Source organism: Antechinus flavipes, chromosome 1, assembly GCF_016432865.1.
Source record: "Antechinus flavipes isolate AdamAnt ecotype Samford, QLD, Australia chromosome 1, AdamAnt_v2, whole genome shotgun sequence".
Taxonomy (NCBI): domain Eukaryota; kingdom Metazoa; phylum Chordata; class Mammalia; order Dasyuromorphia; family Dasyuridae; genus Antechinus; species Antechinus flavipes.
The window spans coordinates 123,926,590-123,939,081 of record NC_067398.1 but is presented as its reverse complement, the minus strand read 5'-3'; the positions used below and the strand labels follow the sequence as shown (position 1 = coordinate 123,939,081).

The window sequence follows — 12,492 nt, the reverse complement described above, 5'->3', positions numbered from 1 at the left end:
TTGAAAACCCTAAAGCTATATATGTGATATGTGAGCTGTATTAGTAGAATGGCATAGTGGATAGAGCATTGACCACGAGTCCAAGAAAATCTGGGTCAAATTCTGCCTTTGAAAAATAATTGTATATAATCCTGGAGAAGCCATTTAACTTATCAGAGTTCTAAGCATCTTTCTAAGATGGTAGCAGAAGTGCTAACCTGCATTGGTAGAGGAAGTCTCCTAGCCTGGGATTTCTGGATGTCAATGAAAGGAAAGGTTTACTCTTTATTCCTATCCTACTTGTTGAAAAGATCTATTGTTTGATAAGTGTGATTCATCCCTCTGCTGATGCTGATTGCAGCTCCTCTACTCCTTAATACTTCTGATTGTCCTTATGAGCTGCTGTGGCCAAAATATTTAATAACTGCTGGCCAACCTTTGAGTGATGATTCTTTGTACTCAACAAGGCTTATTCTTAGATAGCAGACATCCCATCTGTCACTAGGCTAGTTCTCAAAGCCCTTCCAGCTTGGCAAGCCCTGACAAGGCTTGGTGTGCCACTAGCCATAGCTTTTGAAAATGCCACAATACGATGAGGTTGTCTAGCAGAATCACAGTAAACAGTTCACATTACCTAACTTGTCCCAATCTATCTGTTCAATTTTCAGTTTTCTATTAATGGAAGAAGATATTGGATGAAAGAAAAAATTGGTTCTAATCTATAATGTTAAGTAGCAGTTTAGGAATCACTTTTTTTTGTTTGTCTTTCAGGCAGAACCATTAGTAGTTGATCTTAAAGATCTTTTTCAAGTCATCTATAATGTCAAGAAAAAGGAAGAGGAAGATAAGAAAAAGGTAAGTAGCAGAGTGCAACAGATTGACAGGAATAGATAGTTTGATAAGTTAGAGTTTGGGGTTGTTGTGTTTGTTTTCTCTCCAATAGTAGAGCATTTGGGTTATTGTATTTGAATGTGTTGCTTATCACTGAGATACTTGATTTCAATCTCTTGTCAGGATAGCCATAGACCATAGTACTATTTTAACGATCTTCTGAGATGACACTTAAAGACCATGAGGTTTACACATATCAGAATTTCCAGGGTAATTCCCAGGTTGGCTTTAAATCCTTGTTAGCCTAAGCTAAGAAATCTCTTCTAATCTACAGTGGGGAATGAAGGAATACATTTCCTTTTCTTTCTGGGCTAGAGAAGACAAAGGCAGATCTCTTTCCAGATTTCCTTTTCTTTTTTTCCCTTGAACAACTCTTCTGAATTCTGAATGATATTCAGAATCAGCCCATGTCTTCAAGAGTCCTATAAGCTAGGAGCACGGCTCTAGAAAGCCATGAAAGACATTGCCTATCTTTCGGAGGAGGCAAGGGAATTTTACTAACCTATTAATGCTATGTGGGATTATGTCAAGTTGCATGGAATTTTGAAAGCCCCTTCATTTTTCTGCAGTTTTTTTTTTTTTAGGATAGAAAAAAGTAAGTTTCCTTTTTTGTTTCTTTGCTTTAAGTAGCTACTACTGGGTAAAAACCAAAGTGGTGGTCCAGATTTCTGGAAAATCTAGGGATTTTAGTAAATGCAGCTAACATAATTTTCCATTTTTTTTTAATTTGTAGACTGCAGAAGCCAACAGGGCGACTGAGGTAAATTTGTTTCTCTACTTATATACTTATATAAACAACTTGATATAATACAAATGTTCCACTATTCCTCTCTTCTTCTGATTAAAAGTATTCTCCAATACAAAGTCCAAACTTTTGTTTAGTGAACCATTAAAGTTGACAATAAATGCTTAATTAAGCTATAGATTTGGAGTCAGAAGACCCAAGTTCAAATCTGAGCTCTGTTATTTACAACCTCTGTGACTTTGAATAAGAAAATGATTTTTCTGGGCTTTCTAAAAAAGAAGAGATTGGGTTAAGGGGTCTCTTCCAGCTCTGACATTCTCTGATTCTGTGATCTTTTCAGAATGGGAATAAAGACCTTCTGACACTTCATGATCCAGTTAGCAGAATGAGACTGGTATGTCCATGAAGACTTCTGATTCTATCCTATGTGTATCTATTATGCTCCATGGATAATGCTGATGTAGCTGTAAAATTACCAAAATGATGTAGCCATAAAATTACCAAATCTCTTTATCATTAATAATTCAGCATTTTTCTAATATGAATGATATTTTAATGTTAATGCAGTAACAAAATACTGGTATATGTCTGAATCTAATCAAAATTGTTTTTTTAAAGGGTGTTGACCAGATGGATTTGTTTGGGGACATGTCCACACCTCCTGACCTAAATAGTCCAACAGTAAGTATGTGTAGGAGCAGGCAAGGGGGAAAATTTTGTACTATAATAGCACATAGCCTGTAATTTTTTTTTTTTCGGTTTACTCTATTTATTTATTCATTCATTCATTCATTTATATAAATTTGTTTTAGCCTGTATTTTTATTTTAAAATACTAATAGTCAAAAAACTTGTTTTTCTTAGTAGGTAAATACCCCAAGTTGCCATGTGGACTTTCTATATAAAAGATAGAGACAAGGGGTAGGTAGGTGGCACATTTCACGGAGCACAGGCCCTAGAGTAGGAGGACCTATATTCAAACACTTGATAGTAGTTATGTGACTCCAGGCAAGTCACTTAACATGATTGCTTTGAGGAAATACACACACACACACACACACACACACACACAATTACCCCCACCACCAAGAACAAAAACCATAAAGACATTGTACTATTATTTGTAAATCAAAAAAGAAAGGAGCCAATTAGCCAGAATTCAAGAATTCAGATTCAATTCAGAATTCAAAGCCTCTCCTTTTTGTTGACTTTTTTTTACCTAATCAATTTCAGTTCATTGACAAGTTCAAAGTTTTGAAAGTAAGAGCACCAAAAGAAACATGAGACTGGAAATTAAACTAAATTTATTTTTTCCTTGTCCCATACCTATTGTTTTCTGTTTGTGATTCAGATTGAAAAACTAAATTATTTCAGTCAGTCAGCAAGTATTTATTAAGCACTTACTATGCATCAGCCATGATGCTAAGCACTAAGGAATTCAAAGGAAGGCAAAATCACTGACTTTAACATCAAGGAGCTCTCACAGCCTAGGTACATACAAGATATGTACAAAATAGATGAATAACACCTTGAGATATGATCTTTTATTCTTTCTCTCTGCCTCAAACTACCACTCATGTAAAAAGGTCTAGTTCAGCTATTTCCAGTAAAACTTGTGTAGGTCAGTAGTTCCATGTCACTTAAATATCTGGTAGTTTCTCCCTCTCACTCACACACTTCCCCTCAAATACTTGTAACCTGTCTTTGTCCTCCCCTTTCCATAGCTATTAGTTTATTGAGTGTCCATAGATTATGTATTAACATTTGACTGCTGTCTTATATGGAGTACCCCACCTAATTAATGTTTTATGCAAGCATTATCAGTCTCAGTAAGAGAAATGAGATGAAGGCAGACAAGGTGTGTGTAAAAGTCAGAAGGATTAAGGGAAGGACCAGTCTAGAGAAGCTTCTTAGAAAAATTGGGTCTTAAACTGTCTATGAAAATAAGGCAAAAAAAAGAAAAATACAACAAGAAATGACAAAAGGCATTTCTTTGAGAGTAGCATCTGGACCAAAATGTTCTCAGTCTAGAATTTTAGCCCAGTGTCTATCAGTTCCTCAAGGCTAAGCCTGGCTCTTTAACAAAGCATTCTCTTATGAGTCTCATCAGAAGAACTCTTCTTTCTCTGAAAACAATTCTCATTTCTATCTCACTTCAAAGTTTACAGAGTAGTTCCTGTGAAACAAAAAATTGGGGGGGGGGGAGAGACACCTTTCCCCCCACACTAATGAAAGAGAACAATGGTATAGCCTGTTTCATGTAGTAGGTAATGCAGATATCCTTATTTCCTGTGGCATAGGTAGTAAAAATATCCGCAACTGAAAGATGAGGAAACTGGGTCTCAGATTAAGTTGGCCAGGTTCACCCAGCTAATAGATATCCCTTTCCTGTTGAATAGAAATTAACATTCTTTTTATTCTTCCACATTGCCTCTCCTCTGAAATGTCACCACATGGAACAATATTGTAAGACTCAAGAATGTAAGGGATTAGGGACAGCATGGAATATTGGAGATAGAGCCGCCTTCAGAAAAGGCAGAGCTCATTTCTAGTTTTGCTTGTGTTATCCTGAACAAGTCGTTTTACTTCTACTCTGGTACTTTCTAAGACTATAATAAAGAATTATATTAATAGAATATTATATTAGTATATTAGTAGAAGAAGTTTTCTTATCCAGGAATTCTCTTGAAGTAATGAAAATACTAGTTAAGTATCAATAAAGTATTTATAGACATATCTTAGCTTTTGCTTCTAGATCTAGAGTGGAGAATGTCCAACCCACAGGCTATATATGGCCCCCAAAATCATTTGGAAAGACTCTGCCAAGGCACCCCCAGGCTGGGTACAACAACCTCCCACTGCTTCAGTTGATAATTTTGTATGAAGTGAATGATGTTATAAATATCCAAATGGCCTTTGACAGAAAAAAACAAAGGTTCCTTACCTCTGTTCTAGATAAATGTCTTTAAGTTTTATCATTCTGTCTTTTATAGCTTTTAGTATAATACTTTATACATCCTAGATGTTCAGTTGTTTAAAATACTAAGTAAATTAGGGTGGGTAGAATGTAGGGTCCCATAAAGAATGAACATGGCTCCAAAGGAACTGCACAGGTTAAAGTTGAGACTAGAAATCTAGATGAGGAGAGGTTAATTGACTAAATGTTTAAATAAGAGTCAAAAGAAAGGCTCAGGAGGGGGAAAAAATGAAATGGAAGGTTATAACCTGAATCAAACTTAAACTGATTATTTATAAGAAAATAAGTTTTATAAGAAAAAAGTTTTATGCTTTAAAAACAAAAAGTGAAAATACATGGCAGATAACATCAGGTTACTAGGCTTGAAAATCAGGGTAATACTACAGATATGCTTTATCTCCATTTTTGTAAAGAGTTGACAGAGTTTCATCATTCTGTTCAAGTGGACAAGGTAAAAAGCTAAAAACCATAAAGATTCAAAACTCAAAACAAAAGAATAGTAATGGTTTAATCCCAGTTTAGAAAGAGATTTTGGGTGAAGGACTTCAGAAATCTCTGCTTGGTATTGTGCTATATATAGCTAGTCCCAGATCAGTGTGAACAATGATTTCTCTGAAGTAGACATGTCATTGGAATTCACACTGCATATTTCCATTGGGCTGAAACCAGTTGTTTTACATAATTATAACTTCAAATAATATGAATTGGAATACATGGGACCACTTAGGGAGGAATGCATCATTTGCAGTAATCCAGACCCTGCTGTAAAAATGCTTCTCCTGATGACTTTAAATAAAGGCATAGGCATATTTTATTCATGTTTAAATACAGCTTAGATCAGGGATTCTTAAACTTTTTGCACTCCTGACCCCTATTCACTCAATACATAACTGTAGGTATAAGGTATATGAAATAGGTATACAGATTAAACATTTACTGATAATAAATCCTAATTTCTCAATCCCACATTCAATTATGTGACCCCACATGGAATTCACACACAGTTTAAGAAGTTTTGGCTCAGGTTACCAATATTAAAATAAATAAATAAATAAAGATAAAGGGACAGAAATGACAGAATTGAGAAGATTTTAGAGATCAGAGGGGAGAAAGGAAGGGAAAGGAAATAAGAATTTACGCAGTACCTACTTTGTACCGGTCACTGTGCTAAGTGCCTTATAAATATGCTCTCATTTGATCATCACAATAATCCTGTGAGGTGCAGTTTTTCTTGTCACTTTACAGTTGAAGAAACTGAGACAAACCAAGGTTCTATAACTTGCCTAGACTTACAAAATTAGTAGTTGTCTGAGGCTGGATTTGGACTCAAATCTTCCTGAAAGTTCTATCTGTTGTGCTACCTAATTGTCTCAGTTTGCCTGTCGTAAACAGGAACTGAAGATATTGTTCCTAGTCTTGGATGACCAGAAAAAATACTAGTGATGGAAATAATGAAGCTAGGAATAAGCAAATAAGCATATGTGTGTATGTGTGTTCAAAGCAGAGAATAAAGAAGAAGTAGATAAATTTTAAATAAATTATGTGTCAGATGTTGGCAGATTATGTAAATGGAAATGGTTAGTAGGTAATTAAAGATGAAGATCTGGAGATTAGGAAAGAAGTTTGAGTTGGAGAGTGATTACTTAGAGAAGGGTCAAGGACAGCTCTTAAGGTAGAGTTGGCCCTGAGGGCATTAGAGGAAGATCAAAAGTGTTAGGAGATATAAGAAGATAATCAGAAGAGTTCTGTGTCACAGAAAACCCAGAGAGAAGAAAGGTGAAAATATCGAATAAAGTAAAAGGTTTGAGGAGATTGAGGATTAAAATTATTGGATTTGAAGCCTCATGACTTTTTGAGAAAACAATGTCAGTGGAGGAAGAATAGTGGTGAGAAATGATTAAATACTGAAGAAATTGAATTAGCAAGTATGATCATCCTAAATGGTTTTAGGAAGAAATTAGGCTCTTATGTACTTTATACAAAATTAATTTTTTTAAGCACTTTCAGTTTTCCAAAGCTCTGTCTTCACATTATCCCAGTAGTACAAATATTTTACCAGATATAAAATAGGGACAATGAACATGAGAATCTATTTGCCTATGGTCCCAATAATAAAAATGAAGTTGAAGTTTGAAGCATTTTCTGCAAGTATTTAAGATTGCAAACTTACCATTTAACTTCCAGTACCTCTCTTCACCTCCAAGTTTCCTCATCTATAAAATGGGACAACTAAAATATGTCCAATATCTGTTCCAACTCTACATCCTATGATCCTGAGGCAGAATCAGACTATCTCTTCTAAACAAATTTTATTTATTTCAATGTGTTAACATTGATCTATATTTACCTTTTTTCCTTTTTTTTTTAAATTAGTAAAATATCATAGAAAAAGAATTAGGATTGAATTCAAGCTCTGCTACATGTGAACTATGTGATCTTTGCTTTTATTTCCTCATCTGTAAAATGGAAGGGTTTGGGCTAGATTTCAAAAGTGCCTTCCAGCTCTAAAACTTCTTACTTAATGTGCTCAAAATATAAGGCGCCAAAGGGTCCAAGAAAATAATCTGTTACTAAACTACATGACTATGAAAAACAATCTAGAAATAATGAATGTAGATTAGAGAGCTGACTTAATTTTGGTCTTTTCAGACCATACTGGGTCATAATCTAAATTTTAATACTGTAGAAAGACCTTTGCCATCTTTGGATTATAAAGACTCCCAACTTATTCAGATTCCAATTTATTATCTTTGATCTTGAACAAATCACTTTACTGATCTCCTTCTATTTCCTCCCTCATAAAATGAGGGGGTGCTTTGACTGGATGATCTTTGACCTTTCTAGCTCCCGATCTTTGATACTTCATCAATAGTTCTAGCTTTCCTTGCCTATGTTCATTAATATTATTCATCTTCCACTCCTACTTTTAGTCAGTGGAGGCCAAGATTGGTACCATGTAATCCAGATTATAAAATCTATGGTTAAAACCTAAGCAGGTTATCCTCAGATTCATTAGCACAACTTTAATATCTCTACCATGTATAATCTAAGAGGTAACTTCTAATACAGTTGATTTGGCAAGTCACCACGATTTCAACTAATACATTTTTAAATGTAAAATCAGTTGGGTTTTTTTTTTCCTATCTCGCCATTGCAACACCAAAAAGATCAAAAATGTGATCTCAAATTCTGAAATCTAGATCTCTTAATCCAACAGCAATGTCACTGAGTAGTTTAAGAGCTTCATTCATACTTATTACTATAAAAAACAGTTCAGTTCAAATATAGTCAAAAAAACTTCTCTACATAAATTCAGATTAAAACCAAAATCTTATTCTGTATTAAAAGCCTTTATGTAAAGGTAGATGAAAAGGGCTACACAGATAATAAGTATAAAAGGCAGAATTTGAACCTGGGTTTTCATACCCTAAGGACCGCAGTCTTTCTATACTACCAAAATATGTACAAGAAGAAACTTGTATTGTGAGAGCTGGACATATTGTTCAGATATAGGGGTTTAGAATAAGATTCTCCACTCCTCCCATCCCTCCCCCATTTGTGTATGTGTGTGTGTGTACTATACTTTTCTGCCAAACTTAACTTTTTCTTACACTTAACATTTCTGCCCTAAAAATATACTTCTAAGTATTTGAAAAGGGCAACCCCACTAATATTGAATATCCAGCTAAGCTAACCACGAGTGGTTTGTGTTCAAGGACCTACCACTTGAAACATCAAAGATGTTCCCATAGTGATTCTGTGCATCTTTCCTAGCAGAGTCCTATCTCCACTGTTCCCTCAGAGATGTTGAAACCTAAATATTCTTGAAAGTGATCAAGCTCCCTTTCAGTTAGAATCCTCTTTCTGCCCTGAGTGCTTTCTTTAATTACAGCCTCTGAATGCAGAGGAAAATGGGAGAAAGCTAGGCAAAAATGAGGATACAACAAGGATACTTACTGCTAAAGAAGGCAGCAAGCAGAGTAGAATAAAAAAACCTAGGCAATATGAAGAATTTATCTTACACACTGCCTGACTCATCTTACAGGATTAGACAAACCAAAGACCTAATTTCTTTCCTAACTCACCAAGAAACATTGAATTCTTGCAATTGGAACTCTCAAACTATTCCCACGGAAGAACCCTTGGTAGTTATGGTTCCCTCTAATTTTATGTTAGGATTGTTTTAGTACTAAAAACTATTTAAGGATGCCTCATGGTAGCAAGAAAAGAACATTATCCTAGATACAAAAAGCCAGAATCCTAGTTTACATTCACGTAGCTAATTAGTGTGAAACTCTGAACAGGCAAAGTATTTGACTTCTCTGAGCCTGATCATTGAACTGGAAAGAATTTTAGATATAAATTTTTGGAAATTTATTTCTCATCACTTTAAACTTTGGAGATATTTATAGGGTTTTGATGTATTATGCTGGGGAGTCAGAAAGTCATGAGTTAGAATTATATCTGAGACAATTAGATGAACCTGGGTAAATCACTTAACCTCTCAATCTAAATTTCTTTATCTATAAAATAGAAACAGTAGCACCAAACTCACAGGTTATTGTGAAGCTCAAATGAGATAAGGTATGTAAAATGTATCACACATGGAGTTATTTTTAGTTGAATGAGAAGCAATAGCCTTTAGCCAAGAGAATCACAATAGAGCAGGACCTTACTAAGAACTCTCATGAGCAAAAGTGGGAGTTGTGGAGAGAAAGCATATGTGTGTTGAAGTAAGGAGAGTGTATCAATAACTGGCTCCTGAATTGATAAAGAGAAAAGCTACCATGTGAGGTATGTCATCAATAATCACCATGATACCGCTCACATTTAAAACCCCGATATTGACTAACACTGTCTCTTTTCTTTCTAAATTTGATAGGAAAGCAAAGATATCCTGTTAGTGGATCTAAACTCTGAAATCGGCACCAATCAGAATTCTCTAAGAGAAAATCCCTTCTTAACCAATGGCATCACCTCCTGCTCGCTTCCTCGACCAAAGCCGCAGACACCTTTCTTGCCTGAAAATGCTTTTTCTGCCAATCTCAACTTCTTTCCCACCCCTAATCCTGACCCTTTCCGTGATGATCCTTTCACGCAAGCAAACCAATCGACACCCTCTTCATTTCATTCTGTCAAACCTCGCGATCAGAAGAAAGAGAGTCTGAATAGTTTCTTACCGATTCCACTGAGTAATGGGTCTCTGAATGGCGATTTTGATTACTTTGGGCAACAGTTTGACCAGATTTCTAATCGAACTGGGAAACAGGAGGCTCAGGCAGGCCAGTGGCCTTTGCAAATTTGCAAATTCAGCCAACAATCAGAACTCAAAATGGGGTACCTGAAAGAGAACAAAATGGCTTTCTTGTCACATCTTCCCCCAATTTTTTTATGGGAACCCCTTCCAAAGGACTGTCACTACCCAACGGAATAAAGCAGGACACAGAAAACTCTGCCCAGTACTCACCACATGACTCCATAACAATTATCCCACCTCCACAAAGTACCAAACCTGGAAGAGGCAGAAGGACTGCTAAGGTGAATTACCTTCTTCACATATCCATTGGCAGAATGCATGTTCGTTACCAAAGGGTGGCTTAATACAAGCTTTTTTTTTTTTTTTACTCCCTCTGCTACTGTAATTCCCAGTGTGGCATTCAGGTAGAAGGTGGGACCAGTCACATCAGTTCTCCAGGAATATTTCCCTATAATTATTCGTCGTTTTTAAACTTCCCTTTCCCCTTATAGCAGTGTTTATCACCTGCTTTCCACTTGCATGCTTTATCACTTAATATATTTAATTAAACAAGTTTTCCATTTTAATGCTGCCGGGCTTCTGTATCTCTGGTAAGTTGATCTTTACCTACTATGGGGCAAGGGAAGGTCAGAGTTAGCTTTGAAAAAGTGCTGCCACAATAACTTGTGAAATTGGGGTTTCATTTAGAAAAAAGAAATAGATGTTCATTCTAAGATTTATGAGTAGAAATCAACCCAATACTATTTAAATAGCTAATTCATCCTTTAGATTTGTATGTCTTAAAGTATATTTGTCTTCATATCTAACATAAGTGCTATGGAACGACTTAGGTATTTTCTTGGTCAAATGTTTCCATCTGCACATACTTTTCCAGCTTTTAGGCAGATTACTGACAAACTGGGGTAGCGGGGAGGGGAAAGAGTGATGACAGACCCGTCTCAAGCAGGTGTCATCACAGTTAAAAAAAATACAAAGAAATTAAAACTACAAAACAACAGCTGACTGGGAGTTACAACTGATGTATAGTTTTGCTCTGACTTTAACTCACTCTGCTCATCTATAAAATGGGAGGTTTGGATAAGCTCTTCAAGGTTTTGTCCTCCTCTGATGTTCCATGATTTGCTATCTAGTCTGATCTTTCTCTGTCAACAGAGTTCTGGGTTTTAGGAAATCTAGTTTTTTCTTCTGAAAAGTGAAGAATGAGAATAGTTATGATTATTTACAATTATCAAACTGATTTTTTTCTGTTTTTCTTCCCTCCTTTTCCTTCTTCCTCCTCCTACTACCACCAGTCTCCATTGAATGATATATTTGGGTCAGATCTTTTTGCCACTCCTACTACAGAATCCCCAGGTCAGACTTCACCAACAGGACAACCTCCAGTCTTGCAGAATAATCCTATGGACCTCTTCAACAGTAATGCTCCCTCCTCAGCGGGTTCCCTGGCTGGTCTAGGTAAGTCCATCAATTTCCTAATCTTGATTTATTCAGGGCTTTATTCAAGACTCAAGTCTTCTAATTATAGGAGATCTAAAGAACTGGATGTTGGAATCCTTACTAACTGCTAAGTAATTAGAGTTGATCTAATCTTACAAGAAGATGTTTTGGGCAGAACCTGAAACAAGGTACTAAGTAGAACTACCCATAATCCCTCTCCGACTGGCCCATTGGCCTATTTATGCTCCTTCCAGAGAGAGGGATTATGGGTTTTTTCTCCCATAGTGCTCTCTGGCCCAAAGAGCTTCAAGGGAGGTATGAACTCATTGAACTCCAATGAGTAAAGGTGTGAACACAAGCCTTGTATTGATTAGTTCTACTTAGTACCTAGTTTCAGGTTCTGGCCAAAACATCTTCTTGTAAGATTAGATCAACTCTAATTAGTTAGCAGTTAGTAAGGATTCCAACATCTCCCCCTTTCTTTTGTTTTAAAACATAGGGGGTTTCTGAGGGGGTACACATAAATCCATCAATATGGGCCAGAACTTTGTAACAGATATACATGGTATACATAAATCCATCAATATGGGAGGCATTATACATAATTTGCATAAGTACATAGCAATATAACACAGGCTAGTAGTAATGTAACAACATGAATCAACCTGAAGATTTACACATGTCCATAAGTCCTAGAAATAGTCCATAAGCAATCCATTGTCCATTAGTTCATGTGCCAGGAATCTAATAATTCTTATGAGCACAATCAGCAACAGAACCACCCGATATTTCTTGGGTCTTCTCCTTTGTTTCAAGGGTCTGCTCCATCTTTCTGCGATGGACAAGGCGAATGCGTATCGTAGGCACCCATCTGATTCCTTCTCCACCTGTAGAGATGCAAGCAAATCCTCTCCCCCAAGCAGTTAGTCTATCTGGTCCCTTCCATTCACCACTTTCTGGGTCTCTCCACATCACCTGGCGATTATCTAAAGATAGTGGAGCTGCTCGCACTGGACACTGCTCTTCTGGTGGGTTATAAAACCTGTCTGCTGGAGCCAGTGCATCTTTTGATGTTGGAATCCTTACTAACTGCTAAGTAATTAGAGTTGATCTAATCTTACAAGAAGATGTTTTGGGCAGAACCTGAAACAAGGTACTAAGTAGAACTACCCATAATCCCTCTCCGACTGGCCCATTGGCCTATTTA

The 12,492-nt window shown here is 36.3% G+C and overlaps 1 protein-coding gene across 1 annotated transcript in view; it reads left to right on the top strand.

The window, feature by feature from the left end:
• The window catches only part of DAB2 (DAB adaptor protein 2), a 68,087-nt gene that overhangs the window by 43,050 nt on the left and 12,545 nt on the right, over positions 1-12,492 (top strand). Inside the window, 7 exon segments of the mRNA XM_051990237.1 lie at positions 751-834; positions 1,604-1,630; positions 1,956-2,009; positions 2,234-2,296; positions 9,474-9,882; positions 9,885-10,129; positions 11,141-11,303. Coding sequence (XP_051846197.1) covers positions 751-834; positions 1,604-1,630; positions 1,956-2,009; positions 2,234-2,296; positions 9,474-9,882; positions 9,885-10,129; positions 11,141-11,303 — 1,045 coding nt within the window.